Raw genomic sequence first — 27,625 nt, forward strand, 5'->3', positions numbered from 1 at the left:
GAAAATTTATCTCATATTCTTCATCAGGTTCATCTTCAGATTCTCAAATTACTACGAGAGCTTGTTCAGTATTATCATCAGTGTCCTTATCTGAACTATCTTTCCAAGTAGCGAACATTGCTTTGGATGACCTTTTGTTGTAGTTCTTCTTGTCATCAACTTGTTCCTTCTTTTAGATTTCTCCTTTTTCCACTCGACTTTCCACATAGGACAGTTTTTTATCATGTGGTTCTTTTTACCACATTTGAAGCATCCCTCAATCATCTGCAAGTGATCTCTTCTCAGGTCCTTCCACAAAGAATAATAGTGATCATTGAATAGTGGTGGCCTAGTGGTGGATTGCTCTTTATAGTGTTCAGGTAGTGCACTCATCTTGATTTTTTCCTAAGGTGTTAGCCTCTTTAAGGATAACCTGCTCTAATACCAATTAATGTTTTATACTTCAATGCCACATAAGATAGGGGTGATTTATGTGGTGTCCAATTTTCGCGTGCATAGATTATAGAAGGACCTGGTTCTTCTATGTGTTCCTTAAACTACTATTGCGAAAATAATAAATGCGAAAAGTAAAGAACACAAGTATTTTTACGTGAAAACACCCGGTTCAAACGGTGAAAAATCACGACCTACTACCCAGTAGGATTTTCTCCAAACACTTCACTACAACTCTAAGCCAACAATAAAGTTTGCAAACTCTTACAAACCTAAGGATTAACTCTAACCCTTATAGCAACCAGCCACAGGTTGTTGCAACTGCTTCAAGTTAACTCTAACTTGAACAATACAATTCGAGTTTGCAACCTCTTGCAAACCTAAGGATTAACTCTAACCCTTAGCAACACGCCACAAGTTGTTGCGACTACTTCAAGTTAACTCTAACTTGAAAGATACAACTCAGGTACCTAGTACAATTTGCTTATAAGAAATATGAAAGGTACAATTCAAAATGCCTACTACACATTGAACTAGAAATAAAAAAAAAGACACACAAAACTCTTTATGAGCTTGTTCTTCAATCTAGTTTGTGTAGCTTCAGATTGCACTCTTAAATCTCACAGGAATTGCTCACAAAGTGCCTTGTTATTTTGCTCTCAATTCGTGCTTAACTTCAGTATGTGTGCATCACCTGTAAAAGAGAACACAACTGCTAAATATCGAGTTAGTAAATAAAGATTAACTAGAGTTTTAGTGCTTTACTCTTCCTTGGTGGAAGAGTTCTAGTCAGCTTCAACTTCTAACTCTTTCCTTTTCTTGGATAGAGTTCTCTTCAAGTAAGGAGTCATGCTCCTTATCAAATGTGCAACCTTTTCGTTCAGGAAATATCAGATATAACCACTTATACTTATCCCATTCACGTACAAGCCTTTTGCTTGATTCTGTCTATCACCTATGTATATTGTCCATAGGCCTGGTTCATGCATGTGTTCCTTTGTCAATCATCAAAACAAGCTTACTCAGGCCAACAACAGTCAATGTTAAATTTAAGAAATTCAATAAATCCTGACCCGAGCTCGGGTTTTAGTCCTGTCCCCAAGTAGAACTTCCTTTCCAAAAATTTCTCAAACAATGCGACTTGCTCATGTTCTTCCGCCGTGGATTTAGTTGCGTTTATTTCTTGCCTGAAAATATCTTAGTAACTGATAAGATTCTGATGACTCCTTGCTTTTATCGTCTTTGTTTGAAAATCGACTCCTGTAATTGTTATGTTGCATGCTCCTTCCCTTTGCTACTGGAATCTGAGATCGCGTTCATCTCCCTTGCTGCCGGTTGATCTCCTCTTATCTGTTTAATTCCCTTCAGAGTTGGGAATTTCAGAAGTTGATAATATGTTGATGGCACAACCTTCATCTCGTGCAGCCATGGACTTCCAAGAATTATATTGTAACCAATATTGATGTATACTACTTCGAAAAGGGTCGTCTTCATTATCCCTTCGGCATTGGTGGGCAGCAGGATTTCCTCTCGAGTTGTTACACTTGCTAAATTAAACCCGGTGAGGAGCTTTGTGGCCGAAATAATATAGGTTTGCTTGTTCCAACACTCTCCACTGGATAATATTGGATGAACTCCCTAGGTCCACCAAAACACGTTTAATCTTAAAATCTAAAATATTAAGAGAGATTACCAAGGCATCGTTGTGCGGTAATACGAGTCCATCTGCGTCATCCTCCATGAAGGTGATGTCGTCCTTAGCGACTTCCCGAAGTCTCTGGGTATGGGTCACCGATACCTTCATCTTTTTCGCTCCCGAAAAAGTTACACCATTAATCTCGTTCCCCTCGAAAATCATATTGATCGTCAGCCGAGGGGGATCTTCTCCTACTTTCGAGGGTTCCGCATTATCCCAGTCGCGACCGTAGTTGTTCTAAGCTCGGTCACTTAAGAACTATCTGAGATGTCCATTTTTCAGCAATGTTGCCACCTCCTCATGCAGATATCGGCAGTCCCCAGTCCGATGGCCGTTGTCCCGTGATAATCGCACCATAAATTAGGATCCCTTTGACTGAGATCGGATCTCATTTTCTTCGAGAACCGTGTGTGACGACCTGGCCGGTCATCTTAAGAATTTACGCCCCGATCCCCTATTAACTGCTTTCCCCAAGTTTATTTCTGCTAATGTGATTTGTTGGGATATTCGGTTTTGAATTTCGGAGAGTTTTGGGACACTTAGTCTCTACATGAGAACTTAAGTGTTGGAAAGTTGACCATAGTCGGAACAATATGAAGACGAACTCGGAATGGAAATTCGGTGGTTCCATTAGCTCCGTTGGGTGATTTTGGGGTTAGAAGCGTGTTCAGATTGTGTTTTGGAGGTCCGTAGCTACTTTAGGCTTGAAATGCCTAAGGTTGAATTTTTGAAGTTTCCGGTTCGATAGTGAGATTTTGATCTGTGGGTCGGAATGGAATTCCAAGAGTTGCAGTAGTTCTGTTGTGTCATTTGGGATGTGTGTACAAAATTTCAGGTCATTAGGACGTGGTTTGGTTGGGTTTTTGATCAAAAGCGAAATTCGGGAGATTTTAGAAAACGTAGGCTTGAATCCGATGTGTTTTGGTTGATTTGATGTTGTTTGAAGTGTTTTGAAGATTGGTACAAGTTTGAATAAGGTTTTAGGATATGTTGATGCCTTTGGTTGAGGTCCTGGGGGCCTCGGGGTGATTTCGGATAGTTAACGAGAAATTTAGAAGATGTTGCAGCTGTTTTTTTTGCTGCTTCTGGTATTTTTGCATCTGTGGTTTGGAGACCGCAGATGCGGCGCCACAGAAGCGGAATTTGGGATTTCCTCAGGAACCACAGATGCTGTGAGTTGTTCGCAAAAGCTCAACCGCTCCTGCGGTTAGAGTTCCGCAGATGCGGAATCTGGTTTTTAAATGAAAGTCGTAGATGCGATGTAGTTTCCGCATAAGCGGGACCGCAGATGCGGTCCCAGGGCCGCAAATGCGAGAATCGCTTGGCAGAACATATAAATAGTTGTCTTTGTAAAATTGAGTCATTCTTTCACCATTTTCATCCGGGTTTGAAGCTTTTGAGAAAGATTTTTTAGGGAAACAAAGGGGAATCACTTGGAGGTAACGTCATTGACTTCATAACTCATTTTTATGTGATTAAAGACCTAATTAGTGATGAGAAATTTGGGAAAAATGGGTAATTAGGGCTTGAGTTTAAGAGGCCTTTAAATGAGGATTTGAGGGGTCATTTGGACTCTGATTTCAATGTTCTTGTTATGTATAGACTCGTAAGAGTATGAGGTTTCTGAAAATGTAAATTTCACCTGATTCCGAGACGTGGGACCGAGGGGCATTTTGGTTATTTTACATAATTTCGCGTATTAGCTTAGACTTTAATTGTAGAATCAGTACTTGAAGTGTTATTTACATTATACAATTGAATTGAATAGATTTGGGTCATTTGGAGTTGAGTACTCGTGGCAAAGACGTGGTGTCGGGTTGATTTTGAGCTGGTTCGAGGTAAGTGGCTTGCCTAACCTTGTGTAGGGGACCTTCCCCTTAGGATATGATATTTGATAATTGAAATGCCTTGTACGTGAGGTGACGAGTGCGTACTTAAGCTAATTGTTGAAAATTCGGTTTTACTTTAAGTATTTAAACTGAGTTCTTTCCTTTCCTGTTTTTATTCTACCTGCAAACTTAGCCTGTGTTAGTTTAGAAAAGCATGCTTAGTTGACTTAATTGTTTATTTGCTTAAACTGCCTTAATTGCATTACGTGAAGCATGTTAGGCAAAATTAATTATTTACTTAGTACGGAACTAGCATTTAATTTAATATTCTTGTGTTGCTGCTGTGTATTTTAATTTGGGACTACGGGACGGCATCCCGGGAGGTCCCCTGCACGAAATTATGATCTGGACTGAGGTGCGGGATACCAAGAGATTCCTGACACGTATATTGAGGATACCGAGAGATCCTCGGGATACCAAGAGATCCCTGGCATATATTGAGGATACCAAGAGATCCCTAGTATATATTGAGGATACCAAGAGGTCCTCGGGATACTAAGAGATCCCCGGTTATTATCCTTGTTGCGAGTGGTATTTCCTTACGGTTTGCTTTTATCTCTGTTTCCGTTATTGTACTCTTATTATACTGTATAGATTTTTAATATATATTCTCAATTTTACTGCTTATCTTATCCAATCATTTTATTATTTATTTACCTCAGTAGGTCCCTGACCTTCCTCGTCACTACTCGACCGAGGTTAGGCATAGCACTTACTGAGTACCGCTGTGGTGTACTCATGCCCTTTCTGCGCATGTTTTTCATGTGCAGATCCAGGTACCTCTACTCAGGCTTACCATTCTTGAGGCGAGGCGATTCTACGGGACTTCAAGGTATATTTGCCGCGTCCGCAAATCGAGGAGTCTCTTTCTATTCCTGCATTTTAGAATTAGCCCTTCTGTACTTTTGTTCTTGTTAGACTTTTCGGAGGTTAGAGCTATGTAGTGTTTTTTTCTCTCAGCTTGTGGATCCGTGAGTTTTCAGGTTTTGGGATTGTGTATCAGATTTTGAGAAGTTATGTGTATATGCCGAGCGGCATTTAAATATTGTTTCCTTTAGTATTTTCAGCTTTTGATTATTTATTTCGCAAGTTAGTTCATTTTCCGCATTTATTAGGCTTACCTAGTCGTAGAGACTAGATATCGTCACGATAGTTCACGGAAGACGAACTGGGATCGTGACACCGTGCTTCCTTAATGTTCCTTGTAGACGACACTAGTTCCACTTATATAAATGCTGCAAACTTACTAGACTTACGTTATACTGATACTAAATACAGTTGGTCGAAGAGGAAAAGTAATTACATTTATGGGTTGAAATGTTTCAACTTTCAAGAATCCCACCCTAAGCATCTTCCTGGATCATTGTCCTTTGCCACTTAATTTTAATAATAATCATATTATCATACTATATTATAAGTATGAAAATTTTTAGTGGAAGTTATTTTACTAAAATCTCCTTCAAACATTGATTGACCATTTTACGCTTTTATTACACAAATTCAATTTGTTATTATTGTACAAATATGTAAATATACGTTATAAATTCTTGTATGGACTAATATTCAATTGTAAGTTACAATTAACACGACAATAAAGAGTTACTACTATTTAATTATATATATGTACGTTTTCACATTTTTCTTGGCATTTGGAGTTGCGCAACTTCTAGAAATAATTACATACTTAAAAGTTACTAATTAAATAGTTATTCTGCAATTAAAGCCTCTCTAATGTGCCGTGTTTGTTTCACTTGTAACGGAAATGAAGAAAACTAGCTAATTAACTTTTCATTATAGTGACTTTTGATATTTTTGCATTATCCTTGAGTGTACTTTTTGGCTTATAAGTACAAATACTTACAAAAATTTTATGTGAATTGTGCCATGTGAAAATAATATTTTTTCCATTTATTTACAACTAGTGAATTTGACCACGTTTCGCGCGATCATAAAAAATATTTTTTGGAAGGTAAAATTAGTAAATTCATTGATAAATAAAAAAAGAAATATACAAATTTTTTTTAGTCGTTGATAAGTAAAATAAAAGTAAAAAGAAATTAATTCATACATTTACAACATAAATACGTAAGAAAGTAAAACTAATATGATAATAAAAATAAAAGCTTTATTAAAAAGGAAAATAAAAGGAGAAGATTATCGTATTCTTGTTTATACCCAACTGATGGTCCCAATACAATCATCTGAATCTTCCCAATTGAAATTTTGGAAAGCTTTACCTTGGAAGCGATGCACGGTATTTGGCACCGTATAATATCTTTGTTACATGGCTTTTGTTATATGTTCATCTATGTCATCTTCCAACTAACAAATGCATACTTTGGAGTTTCACCCTATCTCTTTACCGAATGTGAATAATACTGGCTCTTAAAAATTTACATATTTTTGACATGTCCTTAAATTTTAAATACCCATCAGAGTGCTTAACTACAACGTCACATATATAGAAAAATATTATCAAATATTACCACTCATAAGTCCAAAGTGAAGAAATTTAAGAAAAAGAATGACAATTTAAGTTGCAATCTTTTGCTTGCACATAAATACATATGGACAACAGTGAATTTTGAGACTCAAAATTTTCTTTTTATTCTATTAATAAGGAATATGAAAAGTTGACATTGTAATATGTTGGTTTAAGTTTTTTATTACAAGGAATGAGAAAGATTTGAGTAGAAATAGTTCTGAATTTTTATTATTTCATTTATTTTAGTTTTTATTCTTGTTGATGCATGAATTGTAAAACTATTTTGTAGATTCAAATCATAGTATTATCTGAAAAATATCCATGTGTTAAAGTAATACATATAGAAAGCAAAGGATGCAATGGAACTTCAGAGATTTGAGAGGCCTAAAGTATTTTCTGAGAAGTATAAGGAAACATCAAGGAAGCAGAAAAAAAAATGAAAAAAATGAACTCCTTCATGTCAGTTCCAAAGTTCTCTTTGAACAATTATGAAATTCTGAACTTTAAAATAAAAGTATTTCAGGGATCTAAAACATGTTGAGTATTTAGTTGTCCAAAAAATAAAATTAAAGGATAGAATTCTAATAGGGAAATTTTCGTTCATATACCATATAGGAAATTATATTACCAAATATGTTCATAGTATGAAAATTACCCGCCATGTTAATAGTTTTTCTACAAAAAATAGACAATTCATTAAATAAGGAATCATTGTAGCTGTAGACTTCCTTATTTAGGTGCGCTAAAATTGGGGAAGTAAATATTCTTCTAGATATTTCATTAAATAAGGAATCATTGTAGTTGTAGACGTCCTTATTTAGGCGCGCTAATATTGGGAATTCCATAATTAGTTGTCTGGTTTTAATGGATTCGATCTCATCTTTTTAAAATATTTAATTCCTTGCTCAACTGAAAGAATTAAAAATATACAAGCTGTTCTAGGTTGTCAACACTTACGTCTAACGTAACAATATTGCAGATGCGTGTTAGTAAGAAAAAGGTGGATGATTTAGTACTGTTTTGGACAAAAATATGTATCTAAAATGTGAAACATACATTTCAAGGGAAGCATGTCGAATCCAAATATGTACCTAGTTTGTAGATATTTTGTAGATTATTTGTATTCTGATTGTAGATGCTTTCTTTTCTGTTTTCACAAATAAAAAACGACTAAAACGTCTACAAATCTTCTGGAAAAAAAGGCAATTATGTCAAAAATCCCAATTATGCTACAATTGAATGGGAATTGGGATATTAAAATTTAATGTACCCAGTTTGTAGATATTTTGTAGATAAATTGTAGATTATTTGTATTCTGATTGTAGATGCTTTGTTTTCACAAATAAAAAACGACTAAAACTTCTACAAATCTTCTACAAAAAACACAATTATGTCGAAAATCCCAATTATGCTACAATTCTGTGATTCTCCTATATGCTCTTGTTACTCCTTACGAAACTGCTATGCTAAATATGGAATCCAAAAAAACATGATAAAGGGATAGATCTTCCTAAGCAAAATCCTCCCATGAACTGTTACAAGAAAATTGACTTTTGCCAACAATTAAAGCATCAAAAGAAAAAGATAAAAAGATCTGTTCGAGCTCAGAACATATTGAGAATCAAACTCTGGGAGATAAACCTTAATGTGAAGGAACTCGAAATCATAACCATCAAATCGACCAGGCTTGTGCTCATCTTCCTCGGGCACTAAAACATTGGGACAAGATTGCAGAGGTGCCGACAGTGCCTTGGCTATGGAAGAAATAATGTGATTTTGATACAGAAATCGTGAGTGTGGGATAGAAAGTTGGGTGAAGGTGTGGGAATTGGAGAGAGAAACGTGGGGGAGTGGTATTAGAAGGAATATACGGTATCATTAAATTAGAAGTGTAATTAATACCCTTAAAACTCACTAATGATATATAATTGGTAATTAGGTATACTTTATGTAATTATATCAAACCTTAAATATTGAGGGTAATATAGTTTCCTATATGGCATAGGAATATAAAAATTCCATTCTTCTAATATACCTTAGCGTAGATCTTTTTTGCTCTAATGACTTTGACATAGAGATGACCCAAACCACCCAAACCATAGTAAGCAGAACAAATTTGTTGCAAGAGAAGTCATTTCAATGCCTTGTTAAAGTGCATTCTGACACCACCTCCTCTTGCATGTATATATTTCTCCTAAAATTTTGTTACTCTCCAAAATATAACTCCTTAGACATGGGAAAGAAAACGTTTTTTTCCTTTACAAATGTTTAATACACATTAATCACAACCGTTATAATAACCGTTGCATTTCTTCGTTATGGAAGTAGAAAACAGATATTGAACACGCAAAATGAAGGGAAAAAAAGAAAAAATGAGAAAAAAGATAAATAGCTTTTTGATTATATAGAGGTGTCACATCACTTTTTTATTGCTCTATATTTATATATATATATATATATATATATATATATATATATATATATATATAAATAACATTTATTGGCTATTTACTGACAATGACAAGTGAGTAATCATCTTGAGTATCGAGGTGTTGGGCAATGAAAATTCAAAAGGCCTTATTCATATATTGTTGTATATGCTCTATATTTTCTACCGAGTTTAGAGTCCTAGCACTGGGGCTGTGCATTTGGATCGGATATCCGAAATCCGTTCCGATCCACTTTATTTCGGATTTTCGGATTTCAAATTTTGGATTTTCGGATTGGATACGGATTGTGTTTTATGAAATTTCGGATTTTCGGATTGGATTCGGATTGGTATGATTTTAATCTGATCCGATCCGATATCCGAAATTATATGTACCTATATAAATACACACTAAAATTTTAGGGTTATGCTTATTCATTTTTCACACACCCCCTCACTCACTTAGATTTTTCCGCCTCTCTTGCACCTCTCTTCTCTTCAGTGAAGACTAAAACAGTCTCAATGACTCAAACTTCCGATTTTACTTTGATTTTATGTCTCTTTCTTCCGCCTCTCTTCTCTTCTCTTCTGTCTTTTATGTCTATTTCATGTTCTATTCTTCAACTTTTGATTTTATTTTGATTTTTTTGTTTGTTTTGGTAGATGGAAGATGAGATAGAGACACCGAATGAACTTTAAATTGTTGAAAAATTTTGTGACAATCCGATCCGACAATCCAAAAAATTATCCGATCCAAAGTTTAAAATCTGATCCAATCCAATGTTAATTCGGATCGGATTCGGATTGCCCTTTTCAGAATCCGAAATCCGAAATCCGAATCCGAAATAGGCTAAATCCGATCCAATCCGATCCGTGCACAGCCCTACCTAGCACTATTGTCGAGGCCAAGGCAACATTATTATGTTGCCAGATGAACTCTTCGCTAGCGTTTGGACATAGATTGAGTTGAAACTTGAAAAAATAATTTTTGAAGTAGTTTTGAAAAATAATTTTTGGAAGTTGAAATTATGTTTGGACATGCATTTTATTTGAAAAAAAATTGAAGTTTTGTGAGTAGGAACTTGATTTTCACCCAAAATCTACCATAAACTAGATTTTGGAAACTTGAAAAATATTTTCAGAAATTTTTCAAAAACAGATCACTAATCTATGGACAAACAATGTTTTCAAAAAAAATTTGAAAAAAACTTGCCAAAATGTATGGCCAAACGGGGCTTCATGTATTCTCTTTGTTGTTTTTGTTCATTTGTCTTCTGTTTACGCAGGTGCCTTTTCTATTATTGTTTGGGATTTGAAATATATAATTAAATTCTAATTGTGTTTGTATACATAATTCTTGTATTATGTCATAATTAACCATTCAGTTGTCAATTCATTTAAATTATAGTATTTAGAGGTATCGCAATTTTAGTACATAAATATGTATTCTTTTTTGCCATTGTGGTGTTATAACTTTAGTTTCATTCTATGTTTTTTGTATTTATTTCTTTTGTTGTTATCTTCTGAGACTTCGAGATTCAAATTTTGATGTATAATTGTGAGTACTTGGCTGAGTAAAGTGAAATATTTAATTAGTGAGTGCAAATAAGATTTTATTATAATTTTATTTTCATTTCTACTTATGAAAAAATATTTATAAATCTGAACGAACAATCTTACTCTTGGGCATATGGGGCGAAGATAAATGTATAGCCATTATGCTTTGTTTGCAGGTTTGGTTGAAATGTATATTTCTTCATGTCTTTCCTAATTATTTTAAGACTATTTACATGCATTTATTAAAGTTAAAGCAGGAATTCATCAACATATTTGTACCGTTAGAGGTTATATCATCTTAATTAGCTTCAAACACTTCTTGCTAAATTAAAAATACGCCACTCCACTATTACGAATTTTATTTAATGAATAAAATTTAAACGGTAAAATTGATATTTTTTTATTAGTTGCAGCATTTCCTTTTTCATAACCTAATATTTTTTTAAATTTGTCGATATTTTACAATAATGATAGGGAACAAACGTGCAACACACGTTACCGGAGACTAGTAGAATATAAATACTAACACACACTTATTAGATTCGAAACAATATGGAAGATCCACCCAAATTTTCCAAATGTTATCCAGGAGTCCTCGCTAAATCAGACGAGCATTATTGACGCAATAGATAATTTACTAAAAATATGAGAGGATGGAAATTTGGAAAGGAAAATATATTACTTGAAGGCATTCAAAGAGCTCTTCAAAGAAACATAGCTATTTCTTATTAAATCTCAATAAGGAACTCACCGAAGATTTTAATGAAACATTTAAACAAGAAGAGGCATGTTGAAGATCCAAATCCAGAATAAATTGGCATAATGAGGTTGATGCTAATACAAAGTTTTTCCACATATCAATCAATTAATTTGGAAGCTTCATGGATATCCAATTAATGTGGAATGATATCAGTGGCATAGCTACGTAGAATGAAGGGCGTTTAATTGAACAACCTTCATCAGAAAATTATACTTGGATATAGAAAATCATACTATGTATATAGTCAAAAATTACTTTTTATTGATATATATTAAATGTTGAACACCCTTTGCAAAATTCCTTGCTTCGCCGCTGAACGATATGGATAATCACAAAGATGACAAACAAATCAGGAAATGGTCAAAATTTTGTTGACCCTTAGAGGACATCCGATTGACAAAAACACATAATAGTAGCGTATCAATCTGCTGCTCTAATCTTCTGGACTCTTTCCTACTAATTAACTGATAATATTTCCCCTTTTGCTCAAACAATAGTAGGGAATCATAGTCGACCAAAGAAAGTATACAATTACGTCAATTTTATTTAATCAAAAGCCACTATTGTGGTAGGAGGTTAGGCATATACCTTTACCCGGATACAAATATATCAATTGGAAATCACAAACTGAAAAATTCCTATCTTTGAATTTTACAATGTTTGTGTCCTATAGACAAAATATGGTGTAAACATAATTAGTGTTATGTGATCATAACCCATAGAGGCATTAATACAAATAGAAGAAGAGCATTGCTGCTATAAAAAACTTGGGATCACTGTCAAGCAAGATAACTATAACACTAGGGGTATGCGCCTTTTAAAAAAGGGCAGCCCCCCTTATGCGTGGGATTCAAGAAAAAGTCAGACCACACAAGCGTCTATTGTATGCACCTTTTATAAATATTTTATTAGTTTAGCCTGAAACAAAGTTACACACAAAGCAGAGAATCAACATATATATAAGTCAAGACATAAGTAGCTAATCTTATCCATTTGATCATGTATCCTTCATAGTTGATTCAACTGATACAAGATAGTACACATAGGTGCACAAACTGAAGAAACATTTATTACAACCGAACTATCACACAACTTTGCTTGAAAGGAAACTGAGACCAAGCAACTTAATCCAGCACGGGAGCGAATATCATCAGTCAAGACTTGACAATGTAATTTTGGCGGCTGATGGGATTCATAACCACTGGGGGACCAGCAGTGCGAGGCCATGCCTGGAATTTTTTGTCCGTCTCTTTCCACCATTCGTTGTTTGCAACAGTATGTGGAGTAGTACCTGTATGAAATGACATGAATGTCTGTTAGCAAGACCAAAGTCAAAATCAAAGTAAAAGAATAGTCCGTACTTGCCTCCAAACAGCTTCTTGTCTGCAATAGCAACGTCGCAAACATATGCAATTGCAAATGATCCCAAAACTGAACCAATGATGTACTTTGTTGCCATTGTTGAACTCCAACAACTGAAAGATAACCTAAAATCCGGTAAGACAGAAATTTGAGCGCTTAGGAAAGGAAAGGCCCGAGCCCTTGGCGCTCTACTTCAAAAGCAAATAGAACTCATGACATTATCAAGCTGATTTTAGTGCAGCAAAAGAACTATTAACATCCCGACCCCACTAGTGGGATTTTACTAGGTTGTTGTTGTTGTAAAAGAACTATTAACAGCAGCATTGTAACAGAACACTGTCGCCACATTAGATTTAAAGAGTTAATTAAAATCATAAGATCATAATATCTTGAGCTTCATAATGTGGTGAAGCATTTATGTTAAAGTTTATTGCAAGGAACATATGAATAATTTTGAGGAGTTCAGTACGATCGGCGACCTACCATATGAAATACCACAAATTCGGACAGAACACTAATGAGTAGTTATAGCTGTATATATGACCTAAAAACTTTATTTTTAGTTTCAGTTTAATACATTGTTTGGATCAAGAAAAGAGAGTCGAATGTTAGGGGCTCGTAAAACTGTTGTTTCTACTTCTCCCGAAAAGATACATGCTTCCCGTCATGTGTTTGGTACAACTGACAGGGAAGTAAGAGTCATGTATTTCCTCTTTTCCGCCTAAATTAATGAAGGCTTCGCGTACCCCTGATATCTTACCTAACCAAGTAAGGGAAATATTCGTTGTCCCCTCCTAATACCCCTACTTTCCACCGCAACAAACGAAGTGTAAGTTTTGCTATCAGAACAAAGAATGATGCTCATTCCAGACAGTTAACTTGTCCACGTACAATACATTTGTGGTTGACCGTAGGAGAACAAAGGCAACAAAAAGAAATTCCAATATCAAGTAGCAGAAAACTTAAGAATGTAAACTTCACATCAAGACCAAGAGCTTTCACGTTCTTTTTCCATTTCTATATTCAAATGGCATAACAACTCTAGGATTCAGTGCTTATTCATCAAGGATTCACCTCATACTATCAACTAAACAGCGTCAAATTTTATTGCAAAAACTTCTGTTTTTCCTCTTTTTTAGTTCAAAGACTGTTGTTCAAAACAGAAAAGTGGGACATATATGTTGTCCAACCAAATCAATATTTACTTAATGAAGAAAATTCCTTCTAGATCAATATTTCCAATCTATATTAAGCTTCTGTAAGCAAGACAATTAGAAATATTTCCCAAAAACCCAGAACATATTTTTCAAAATGTGATAGTATACAGAACCGAGTGAACTTTAACAAATCAAACATACAACAATAAAGCTTCTTTCCAACTATAATACAAGGAGCTTTAGCAATTTAAGCACACTTTTACAAAGATCTAAGCAAATCATTCACTCTCCCCAATCCCCACCAAGTGTGTCCAGTTTACACGTAGGCAATGGGCGTGCTGCCGCACCCACAACCATCAACTCAAACTACTCCCTCCATCCCATTTTATGTAATGTTGTTTGACCGAGTTTAAGAAAAAAAAAAACTTTTAAAACTTGTAACCAAAAATGAACATTTTGTGTAATTATAAATTATTTCATTAAGGCCAAAACAGAAAGTTTAAGGTTAAGTTATTTCCAAATATAGAAAGATAGTCATTCTTTTCCGAAGAAACTAAAACGAAAAATGCGGCACATAAATTGGGACACAGAAGTATATAAACACAGTTAATTTTTCAAAAAAAAATATATTTAACTAAGCTGGCACCAACTGATATAAATTTGAAAGCCTAAATCCGTCTGTCTGTACAGTCACACCAAGGTTAATTCCGTAACATTTTAGTCATTTCTCTTTCTCAGATATACATAGAGCAAGAAAAAAACAGAGGAAGGAAGTGGGAGCTTACCACGATGAGCTGCTGAGCAGAGAGGTGGAATCGAGGATACGGTAATGAAATGTTCTTTGCTGGAACACTCTAGAAATTCTAAAGGGGTAACGACGCCGTTTGACTGTTGTCTGTGCACTTTAATGGCACAAATTATCTCTATGTTAGGATAAGTTTAAAGTAATCATTTAAATAATATTATTGAGCAATTTTATAGTCTTGTAAAGTGCTTTTTTTTTTTTTCCTTTGTCGAATATTTAACATATTTTCATTGTTAGATTTAACTAACATCGTGAAAAAGAAAAGATTTATATCGAAACTTTAGATATGTATTTTTTCTATTTTTTTTTATCTATTTCTAGTATTTGGTATAATCAATGGATATGCCAATATTTTAAAGTTTACTACTTTCGTTCAATTTATTTGATGCAAGTCGAATACATATGAATTTTAACCGTAAATTCGCCATTATTGAAAAGCCAAAAAGAAGGGAAAATAAAAATGGAAAGAGAAAAGGAAAGAAAGAACTCTATAGCCTCGGCTTTGCCACGGTCAATGGAGCTATAACAATGAGTTCTTCAACTTCAATTTTTTTGGTTTTTTTTGTGTTCCTTTTTCTGCCTATCCAGTCATGCAGGGGTGTTTTCAAAAATTCGAAAATCGAACCAAACCAATCAAAAAAATTGCTATTTTTTAGATTTGGTTTGGTTTTGATTTTGAATTTTAAAAATCGATCAAATTTTGTTTGATTTTGGTTTTTTTAATTAAAAATATCCAAAAAAATCGAACCAACCCGACTATAAAAGTAGCTATTTAAATTTATTATTACACCTATATATATATACATATACATATATGTATGTATACTTTTATAGTATATATTAGTCATTTGTATTTTTAGTCTAGTTCTTTGCTATTATGATAGTCTAATTCTTTGCCTTTACATTTTAGTTTGATTGGTAGTTTTCTTTTGATAAATACAAGAATTTATTTCATGTTAAAAATAATCTATTTTTAGTTGAGTACTTAAATATTCATCACTATTTTGATTCAATTATCACCAATATATCTTGGTAAATGATAGATTTCTCATCGAGCAATTGATTTGATAGTGTTACGTTGAAAATGTAGTCGCCGGAATATGTGTTTGGTAGTATATGTCTCATATTTAAGAAATAACTCGATAAATAACCGAAAAAACCGAAAAAACCACCGACAAAAACTAACAAAAACCGAATCGATAAAAAATCGACTTAATTGGTTTGGTTTGGTTCCAATATTTAAAAAACCGACGTATTTGATTTGATTTCTTTTTAGAAAAAAACTGACCCAAACCGAACCCTGAACACTCCTACAGTCATGTATCGAGCAGGATTATGAATTACTATCAATTGAAGTTAGTATTCACGATATGGGGGAAAAGGAGAAAAAGATCCAAAAACTACGCTTAATACATAATTAGTACTCAGTATGTTTATCTCCAGAGAATTTTTCATCAAGCACCATCTTTTAGGTCTAATTAGCCATTTATAGATACCCTTTGCTATATTACGTGTTATAGATATCTTTTATGTTTTTATACAATGTATTTCATGTATTTGAGATGTTGTATTCATTAATACAACCAAAAAAATAGGCGTAAAAACAGGAATTCCAGCTAAATCTGATATGTATTTAACTGTATTTAAGCGGCTTTAACGTAAAATACAGTAACGTATCTACGCAGAATCTGGAAGGTTAAACTCGTTAAAAACGGAAGGAAATCAAATCACATGATATTCTCCTAAATTAACTCAACGAACTAAAACTAGTACACATTAATCTGTATTCTGCTCAAAGACAGCATCTTAGAAACGTGAATACAGCGAAAAAACAGAGCAACATCTGATCGAACTTCTTCCATTCTCTTCTCTTTTTTTTCGATTGATACAAATTATATACAAAATAAGGTATTCATCTTCTATACATACGGCAAGTTTAACAATTTTGTTGCGTCATTCTGGCAAGTGGAACGATGAGGGCAATTACATCGATTTTTCAATTGAGGGAATACTGATAAAGGAGTATGCCTCCTTTAATGATCTGGTTGTTTCAATTTCAAATCAACTGGGTATCGATTTGAGCTCCAAGACCATTAAAATACAATACAAAGTAGAAGGAAATTGCACACCAATGGAAATACACAATGATATGGGTTACAGAGTTTATGTAGAATTGAAAAAAGAGAACAGAGAATTTGGGATGTATCCTTTGTGCATAAAAACTATCGAAAAAGATCTTATATCCGGAGGTAGTTTAAATCAAGGTGACATTGTGCAAATAGACGAAGGAGTTCAAAGGTACGATTCCGATACAGATGATACACTGGCTCTAGATTTTGTCATTCCGGAGAAGCGATTGGAGTGTTCGAACTCCACAAGGATTTGATAATTTCAAAAACTAATCAAAAGGAGGTTATGGCTGGACAAGTTTATAAGGATAAGGCTACATTGAAAGAGATGATGGAGAATTATGCTATAGCTCAAAGGTTTCAATTCCGTGTTGATAGGTCTAATGCTGTCAGGTTTGCATGTATTTAAAAAAAATTTCCGTTGAATTATGCTATAGCTCAAAGGTTTCAATTCCGTGTTGATAGGTCTAATGTTGTCAGTTTTGCATGTATTTAAATTTTTTTTCCGTTGTATTTTCGATTATTTGTTCGAGCTGTAAGTTTAACGTCGTTGTATTTATGCGTATTTGTGTATTTCATCTAGATGATCACAGATGAAGTAAACATATGTTTGTTTAGGGAATTTAAATACATGTATTCATATGTATTTTACTGGTATAAATATACAACAGTGGCTCTAATTATTTTCTTATTACGTCTACTGTGGTATTAAGTGTATGCATATACAAACAAGTGTATTCAGTTGTATTCATTGTATTCAAACGCATATAACTATAATGGAATTCAGTAGTATAAAAATTTATATATATAGATGTCAGGATGTATCTATGTCAGATTATATTTGTCTGTATATGAGCTGCATTTTTTGTAAACACTTATGTTAATCAAATGTAAAATAATTAATTCTTTGCAGCTATGCATTATTATGCATTTCAGAAGATTGTGAATGGAGGTTTAAGGCTTCAAGTATTAACAAATCAGAACTATTCAAAGTGAGAGAATTCAATGATAACCATACATGTCCGCTGAAGGACAAGGTGTATGAGCAGCGGCAGGCTAGTAGCAGCCTTATAGGTGGTATGATAAGGCCTAAGCTTACAAACCATAAGAGGAAATACACTCCAAGGGATATTATTGATGATGTGAAATCAGATTTAGGTGTAGATGTTAGCTACATGTTGGCGTGGAGGGCTAAAGAAAAGGCAATGAATTTTCTGAGAGGTGAACCGGCTGATTCATACAAAAAATTACCAGGATACTTATATACAATGGATATGACATATCCAGGTTCCCACATAAGAATGGTAAAATCTCCAAAAAATAAATTCATGTACGTGTATATATCCTTGTATGCCTTTATAAGGGGGTTTGATCATTGTAGACCCATTGTTGTTGTGGATGAAAGTCACCTAAAATCTTACTACACCGGGACATTCGTTTCGGCAAGCACGTTGGATGGTGCAGGTGAGTATCTGAATTTATAATACAATCTGTTAATATTTTTAAATATTGAAATACATTTTTTAAAAATAATTATACTCAATTGTATTTACAGGTCATATATTGCCACTAGCATATGGTGTTATTGATTCAGAGAACGATGTTGCTTGGACGTGGTTCTTTGAGCAATTCAAGATAGCATACAGTGAAAGGGAAAACATGTGCATCGTTTCAGATAGAAATGAGAGTATCATTAAATCTGTATCGAGAGTGTATCCAGATGTACCGCATTTTGCTTGTATATGGCATCTATGGAACAACGTATATAAGAAATTCAAAAAGAGTCATGCCAAGTTGAGCGAGATATACTTCTCTATGGCAAAAGCATACACACAAGCTGAATTTGACAATCTGATGGAGAAGGTAGATATTAGGGTGAAAGAATACTTAGAGTTAGCTGGTTACAAAAAGTGGACTAGGTTGTATGCACCTGTTAACAGGGGATGGACAATGACGTCAAATATTGCTAAGTCAATCAATGCTGCACTAGTTTCAGCAAGGGAATTGCCAATATACGACTTCCTCGAAGAAGTTAGGAAGATGTTTGGACGTTGGAATTGTAGTAACCGCAAAGAAGCTACACAGACATACACGACGCTTGAAAAAAAATACCAGAAGATGCTGACTTTGAATGAGGAAATGTCTACACGTATGACTGTAAGTTATATTTTAACGTCATTGTTGTATATAGCTTAATTGTTACTGAATTAATGGCATGAATACAACTGAATACAATGATTTTTTAAGTAGAACTACCATTAATACATATGAATACAATTATATTCAAACTCATAAAAGATATATTTTTCTGTAGATCTGATATGAGTAGAACTGAATATAACTAAAAGCATGCTGCAAAAACTATTGGAATACATCAGAATATAACTAACAAAGTTGTATTATATGTAATTTTAATATGTATTGTCAATACGTATGATTCTAATGCTTTTGTTAGCATCCTGTTGCCTAAAGTACAGCAGATTAAAACAGTTGATTAATTGAATACAACTGAATACAGCTAAATACATCTTGAATACAAATGCAATTGAATATATCTGACTACAGCTGATTAAAACAGTTGAATTTAATTGAAATTAGCTGAATACAGCTGAATAAAGATGTTGAATAAAGCTGAATATAACAATTGAATACAGCTAACTATAGCTGATTAATACAGTTCAATTCAAATGCTTCTAAAGTATGATTCTAATGCTTTTGTTAGCATCATGTTGCCTAAAGTACAACAGAATTCTGATAAGTTCTGCACTAATAGCAGTTGGTATTGTGCTGGTCTAAATATTTGATGTATTCATCTATATGCAAAAATTTCAGTTGTATGTAACTTATTAATTCAGCATTATACATTTGGTAATTTAGATATATGTGCTCAAAACTTATATTTCTATTTTTAAATGTAGGTGGTACCATCAATTGAATACTTACATACGAAAAACGATGGTGGGAGGAATTACACAGTCTGCCTGTTAGAGAGAAAATGTGTTTGTGGGAGGTTCCAAGTTGATGAATTGCCATGCCCACATGCTTGGGCTGTATTGAAGAGCAAGTTTCTAATGCCAGAAGAATATTGCTCTAACTATTACAAACCAAATACAATTGTAATGACATATGATTTGCCAGTGTACCCGCTACCGGACAGAAATGACTGGAATATACCAGAACATGTTGCAGAGGAGGTTGTATTACCGCCCAAATGGAAAAGACCTCCTGGAAGGCCAAAGAAGAAGCGCGATAAAACATTAAGTGAATTGCTGCAGCCGAAAAATCAACATTCATGTAGCATATGTGGGCAGGGAGGACATAACAAGCGAACGTGTAGAAATGCTCCACGTAATAAATAGTTAACACTCTGACATGTATTAGTGCTTCAACGATTTGTCAATACTTATGTTAACATTGTCAAGTAATAAATTCTCATTGTCAATTAATATATTCTGAAATGACTTTCGTGAATAGTTTCTGAATACATATAGTTGAAATATTTTTATACAGATAAATACATATGCACTATACAGTTGAGTATAACTCAGTATGGATGAATACTAAAAAATACAACTGAAGTATTTTTATGAATAATACAGTTGAGTAGCACTGAATGTAAATGAATACATCAAAATACAATTGAATACAGCTTAATAATACACTTAAATACAACTAACTACTGCTGAATAAAACAAGTTGAATACAACTGAGTACATCTGAATACAACTGATTACGTAAAACCTGTTTAATATATCTGAAATTGTGTTTTTTAATATGTGTTATCTGAACTTGGAAGATACATCTAAATGGATGCTACTTAATACAACTGAATACAACTGAACTTGACAGTTAAATACAACTGAATCCAGAAAAAAATACATCTGAATTCTTTTATATAACCTACCATCAGCATACATAAAGTTTCTGACTTTGACATTAACATGTTCATTAACTAAAACGTGTTCAAGTAAAGTTGCTTGGTATTAACACATACGTGAATCCTGTAAGATAAATATGTATCCAAACTGAAGAATAAGCATGAATACTTATGAACAAATCAGTGAAACAATGATTGAAAAGTTGCAATTGTCATACACGAACATTGTTGATAAAGTGATAAGTTTTTCAAACTAAATACCATTTACACCAAAAACTACTCAAAATAGTATTCATCTTGAAACTACACTCCAAAACTACAATAACCTAAAGCTACTCTAACACTATCTGCATCCTTGAATCTGACTCCGTGATTTGCCTAGCAATCTTTGAAGGTGCTCCATTCTCGCTTATGGCATCAACGTCTATCTTCCGCATAGCATAGTCCCAGAGGAGAGCACCATATCTTTGACGAAGTAGAGAGGAATGAAATGTTATTTGTGGAATCTCTCCAAGAGTGCTCAGAAACTCTGCGTATGCTGCAACATGCACCCCACAATCCCTAAAAAATAATTAATTGAAACAATTAAAAATAATGCATACAATTAGATTTGTATATAACATACAATAATGATGCTTGAATACTTACATGCTACCAACTTTCTGTTGAGGTAGATCTGAAATGAAAAAAACTTCAAAGGGATCATTATGTGACTTGTCAGTGTATGCTGAGTAAGTAGACCAATCTATGCCTTGACTATCTCTGTAAAAGCCACTGATTGATAGATATAGAGGTACAAGCTTAGCTAGCTTATCAATCTCAGAAACTACATAAGCATCATGACCTGCAGATCTATACGAGTCATACACTTTGATACATCTCTCCTTGAATGAGACAACAGCCAATACCCAGTTTAGTTTGTCCTTCAAGTTGACTGGTATCATGACATTATCCACAGTATGCCAATGTACATTTGCATGCAATCTGTAGCCTCTCATGTACTCACATACCACATCCTCTTCTTTGGCTACATTAGCATTACTATCTGTATCAGCATACCTGTCGAATATTTCAGCGATTCTTGTCTTGAATATACAATCAACAGTTGTATACTTGAAGTTGCTTGTTTGATTGTACTTTCCCTTCTTTCTCAAATAGTAGAATATGACGTCAATATGCTATACACAAAGTTAAGTACATGGTGTGAGTCCAATTAATCAAACTATTAAAGAATATAGCTGAATACAGAGAAATACATATGAAAAATACAGTTGAATACAACAGATTGTATGTGAATAAAACTGTTGACTACAACTGACTATAGCTTACTACATCTGATTAAAACAATTGAAAACAACTGAATATAGCTGAATAATACAATTGACTACTTATGATTTAAAGACTTCAATATGACTTTCTACAGTTGAATACTGCTAAATACAGAGAAATGCAGTTGAATACATCTGACTACAGCTGATTAAAACAGTTGAATTTAATTGAAATTAGCTGAATACAACTGAATAAAGATGTTGAATAAAGCTGAATATAACAATTGAATACAACTAACTATAGCTGATTAATACAGTTCAATTCAACTAACTATAACTGAATACATCTGAATACACCAAAATACAGCTGAATACAACTAAATGCAGAAGTTGAATAAAGGTGAATATAGCAATTGAATTCGCTGACTATAGCTGATTAATACAGTTCAATTAAACTGACTATAGCTTGAATACAGTTGAATACAGCTTAATACAGTTGAATGCAAATGAATAATACAACTGAATATAGCTGAATAAAACAGCATGTTGTTATTCAAATAAAATTAGTCAGTTATGGGAAAAAAACTTACGTTGTCATCCCATAGCTTCCCATCAAACGATAGAAGGTAAAACCAATTTTTTGAATTAACTTGATCAACTCCAAAATCCAATGGTATATGAAGTGTTAACTTGTTCTTCTTGTAATGGTCTTCCAAATTACTTCTACAAGTATGGTATAAAAAATATTATATACATTTTTTAAAATATAAAAACTTAATACACATACCGGGGGAAAACTCACCTTTGATCATGTCTAGCGAGAAGACCATCACGAACCCATTTGTCATATTCCTGAATGATTAACGTAGGATGTGGCCCCGTTATTGAATCATCCTCAAAGGGGTGTCTTTTTTTAAAAATGGGAGTCAACTTTACTGAGGTACCTATTGTTCATTGAATTCGTGATTAGAGACTTTTAAATTTAAAAACCTTGAGGAAAGCTGAATCTTTACTTTACAAAAATACTAACCTGTGGAGTCGAAGTTAGACTCATAAGGCGAAGAGTACCATCTACTTGGTCGCCGATTCCTATGAGATGGTATTGGGGTTGATTCAGCTTTTTTTCATTATTGTGAATCACAATTCTAGTTTCTGGAATTTGACCGGGAAGAAACTTGTCGTCCAGCTCAAATTGAGATACATAGAATTCTGTAGATACACCCTCTTGACCAGTAGATGGTATGTTGGACGGCACCTCTGATGTAGTTTTCCCCTCTCCTCTATACTCCAAACATTGATCATTAAGCACTTGTTTCTGTTAGTTGTATGTTTCATTGTTAGTGTATTAACTTAATGTTACAATACAGTTAAATACATATAAGTGTAGTAAGAAAATAGATTTTGGTAATGTAAATGGGAGTTTGAAATACATCACACATATTCAAGAAATAAAAATCAGAATACATCAAGATACAACTGAATATGTTTAAATACAGTAGTTAGTTCCATTTACATATTAAGGTTAACACATATATGAATACAACTAAATACATGTGTTGGCCGATGCATTTATCAGTTTAGTGAGGCAGTTAAAGGCTAGTCGAATACATACAACATTTATAAATACAATTATTTAATTATAACAACAAGCAGGAGATATAAACAAATGCTCAATATGTTAAGAATGGTATACCTCAACATTATCTCTGACATTTGTGTCAGTGCCATCATCACGTCTCCCTATGGGTTCCTTTCTCTGGTGTAAACTTTCAGTTTGCTGATTTTGTTGAAGATGGTCAAAAAGATTCTTGAAGTTATCATTGATCAATGTTCTTAAAGACTTGAACTCTCCCACAACCTTAACAATACAAAAATAATTATAAGATTGCGCCAAAAATATATGAATGCTATTCATTAAACTGTAATGTTTAATTTGTGGTTAAATACTCACGTATTCTTTGAATGAATTTAGGTCTTTCCTCAAAGAAGATACTTCGTCATTTTGGGAATCTTGTAGCTGATTGTCATGCAAAACTTTATGTCCAAATTCGGATACACAAACAAGAGGAATCTTGGGTTGATATTCTGTTTCGTTAGGATGCCTTTCGTGTTCCTTGCGCTTTTTATGGGGTGGTGATGAAGATGGACCAACACTTGTAACATGTTTCTTCTTACATTGAAGCTCGGGTGTAGGAGAAAAGTCATCCGAATCATCTCCCGATTTGTCTAAATGAGCAGGAGAAGGTCTCTTCTCAACATCGGCGCCTACAGGAGGATTCTGAATAATGACAAGCTCTATATTGCTTGGACTGATGTCCTTGTAAACAATCTGAAAAACGAAATACAATCAAAGTCTTACTAGAAACATACAAATGCAGATCTGGAATACAAACTGAAATTTGTATTGAATATAAAATGCAATTGTATACAAATGCAGATCTGGCAGCACTAATGATTTGGAAATAATATGCAATTGTATAAAAAATTAATAATGAAGGCTACAACAACTATATATTGTTGTATGCATATGAATGCATTTGTATGCATTAGATGTATTCAAATGTATACAGTTTTTGTATGCATTTGTATACAAGTGTATGCTGCTGTTTATTAGTCCCTATACATTTGTATACATGTATCTTGAATCTGTATGCAAGTATTTATATCTGTAAGCATATGTATACAAATGTATATTGTTGTATGCATCCCCTAAAAATGTATGCAACTGTATTTTGTGTCTGTATGCAGCTGATAATACAAATATTTTCTATCTGTATGTATTTGTATACAAATGTATTATGCTGTATGCATCCCCTGAAAATGAATGCAGTCTCTTGTATGCAAATGTATGAGTAATCTGGATGCATTTGTATGCAGCATATTTGTGGGAATATGACAACTGAAACTACAACAGGTATTACATCACCAAAAATGTATCTGAATGCAACTGCATACTTCTATATGCAAATGTATGCCTATTAATTATTACTAAAATATAAACTATCAATAATACAATTTGTATATTACCATGTTCTCGGTGTCATTGAATATGTCGTTCATCAGATAAGCAAAGGTTGGCTGATATCCGGTGGTTCTCCAATTGAGTATTCTGGGGACCACGTCATCAACTCGGAGTGCAATTTTGGAATCAACAACTGAACAACACTCATAAAACCATACTTGCATAGCCAGTGGCATCTCAGCTATCCTGTAATACTTCTTCTCAGCATTCATCTTTATGCTAATCGATTTTGTTAGCATTTCAAATGCTTTTAAACCCCAATGATATTCAGAATAGCGCCCACTCTCTACCAAGTCAAAATGTAGCCTTGGTATAGTTGTACTATTCTTCTCGGATAAAAAAATGAAGGTGTGTATGAAATACAACAAAGATATCTTCAAGGCATCACCATCATTGTCGGGACCCCAGTTTTTGTCAGCAAAGCATTTCATCAATTGTTCCTTCTTGACAAGATTAGCACCTCCAAAGTAAGTCTCAATAAGCCGGTTAGGAAACTTTTCACTAAACTCAAAATCTTCATTATTACCAACACATTTGAGGCCAGTCACAATCGCAAACTCCCTTAATGTGAAATGTAATGAAGTACCATTGACGTGTAATGCAAATACATCGTTAGGAGTGCCTTCTAACTAGAGAGCCATGAAGCATCTAAAGAGTTGATGTTGAACTTCACAGCGCTTCATTTGAAGAAATGAGCCAAAGCAAGTATTGTCAAGTTGTTGGTACTAATCAGGAGTACGGTTCTCTTTTAGCTGGGAGACTATATCAGTATTAGTATAAACACTGATATGGGGTGCAAATTTTGGCTGGTGTTTCACAAAAAAATTAATTCCCTGCATTTAACAAGAATAAATACATGTAAATACAATTGAATACAAAGCATATTTCATAGTAAATCTTGCATGAATATATATGAATACAACTACATACACTTAGAAGTATAGATATAACTGAATACACAGAATATATTACAGTACATCTGACATGAATACATACGAATACAACTAAATACATTGACAAGGCTAAATACATATTAAAAAACTAGCTACAACACACATGACATAAAAAATAAGTAAGCAGAATACATATGAATACAATTAAAAACTTACTGAAAAATTGAACAATTGCAAACAAAAAATAACTAAGATGAATACATATGAATACAATTAAAAACATACTGGAAAATTGAACAGTTACAAACTATCAAAATACATAAGAATACATATACATACTTATAAATACAACTGAATACAGTAATACCAAATAGTACAAAAATGTGAAACTGAATAAAACTAAATATATTTAAATACAACCAGATACATACGAATACAACATTGTACATGTAAAATAACTTGAATAATTATGAATACATATAAGTTTCTTTGAATGCATATTGATACAATAGCAATTACCTTTTGGTGTCGTGTATATGATGTTTTTTTTTTGCAGCGACTTCCTTTACATTGACACATGAAGAATCATTCATAGGTCTTTTCATCTTTGAAACAACTGGATTTTTTGTTTCTTTTGAAGATTTCTCAACTTGGACTTCTTTCGACTTGTCATTGTGTAATTTAATTCTTCTCTGTGAAACTGTAGTTGCTAACTTACCTGCAAAATCCGACTCCCCTTGAGTTATTTGCAACGAGAAAGAGGGCCCATCAAAATTGAGAATTTTGGTGGGTATACTTCTGATTATCATCTTGTGTGGCATTGAATTCGCCATTGAAGAGAAAAACCAAAGCTTCCTGGTGATCAAACAATACCAATGGTTATTGTTTCAGAAATTTATGAAAAATCTGTATAAAAATTAGAGAACCAAATTAATGATATCAAAGTTCGAAGAAGTAAACTTACCAGGAGAAAACTTACCAAATTTTAAGATATATTTTGAATGTGGGATTGATAATGGCGGAGAAATAGAGAATTTGTGTGGGAGAAGAGTTATGAAACGTGGGTTTGTGGGAGAAGAGAGTAAAGTGTATGCAAAAAGAAAGAGAGAACGTGTTTAGAGTAGATATACGGTAATTATGTGAGAGAAAATACTAAAAAGGAGAGAGAAAAATATTATTTAGCATATATGGTGCCTTAAATATAGGATGTAACTATAATTAGATAGTTTGCTATAAAGGATAAAAGGTATTTATAGGATGTAATATTTTAAAATGGTATTTATTTAAAATAAATAGGGTACTAAGGTTTTCTATAGGGTGTAAAATTCCCTAAATTATACCTTTCTCTCAGTTTAGACTAGGGGTGGGCGTTCGGTATTTCGGTTCGGTATGTAAGAATTTCGGTTCGGTATTTCGGTATTCGGTTTATCAATTGTGTATACCAAATACCATACCAAAATATTTCGGTACGGTTCGGTATTTATTATTTTGGTTCGGTACGGTTTCGGTTTAACAATCAATGAATAATCAATGCTAAATTGCTAAATGCTAACGCCTAACCTAACAATGTACAACTGCACATGCACAATTGGAAGAGGAATCACAACTGCAGTGTTTGCACAATCTAAATTCTAAAGTGGTTGCACAACTGCAGTGTTTGCACGATCTAAAGTGTTTGCACAACTGCAGGAATCAATGAATAATCAAATAATCAATGCTAACAATCAATGAATAATCAATGCTAAAGTGTTTGCACAACTGCACAATGTGCACATGGATCATGGCTAAAAGCCTGAAACAAGAATAACATATTATTCTGCTCCAGACAACAACTTCACAATCTGGCAATCTGCAGTTGCAAACTT

The 27,625-nt window shown here is 33.6% G+C and overlaps 2 protein-coding genes across 2 annotated transcripts; one reads left to right on the plus strand and one right to left on the minus strand.

Annotated features, from left to right (window-relative positions):
- The first annotated feature begins 16,986 nt into the window (after positions 1-16,986).
- On the plus strand, positions 16,987-20,059 carry LOC107805405 (uncharacterized). Its single transcript, XM_075252981.1, has 4 exons — positions 16,987-17,093; positions 17,614-18,164; positions 18,256-18,857; positions 19,619-20,059. The coding sequence occupies exons 1-4, from the start codon at positions 16,987-16,989 to the stop codon at positions 20,057-20,059; spliced, it is 1,701 nt and encodes a 566-aa protein (XP_075109082.1).
- Positions 20,060-20,909: 850 nt separating this feature from the next.
- LOC142180880 (uncharacterized) lies at positions 20,910-26,593 on the minus strand. The gene is made up of 10 exons (XM_075252982.1): positions 26,330-26,593; positions 24,873-25,496; positions 24,635-24,802; positions 23,797-24,174; positions 23,539-23,703; positions 22,876-23,160; positions 22,648-22,697; positions 22,436-22,568; positions 21,226-21,755; positions 20,910-21,138 (listed from the first exon to the last, which is right to left on the minus strand). Exons 1-10 carry the CDS (start codon positions 26,591-26,593, stop codon positions 20,910-20,912), a joined length of 2,826 nt encoding a protein of 941 aa, XP_075109083.1.
- Between the last annotated feature and the right edge of the window lie 1,032 nt (positions 26,594-27,625).

Source organism: Nicotiana tabacum, chromosome 5 (assembly GCF_000715075.1).
Source record: "Nicotiana tabacum cultivar K326 chromosome 5, ASM71507v2, whole genome shotgun sequence".
Lineage (NCBI taxonomy): Eukaryota > Viridiplantae > Streptophyta > Magnoliopsida > Solanales > Solanaceae > Nicotiana > Nicotiana tabacum.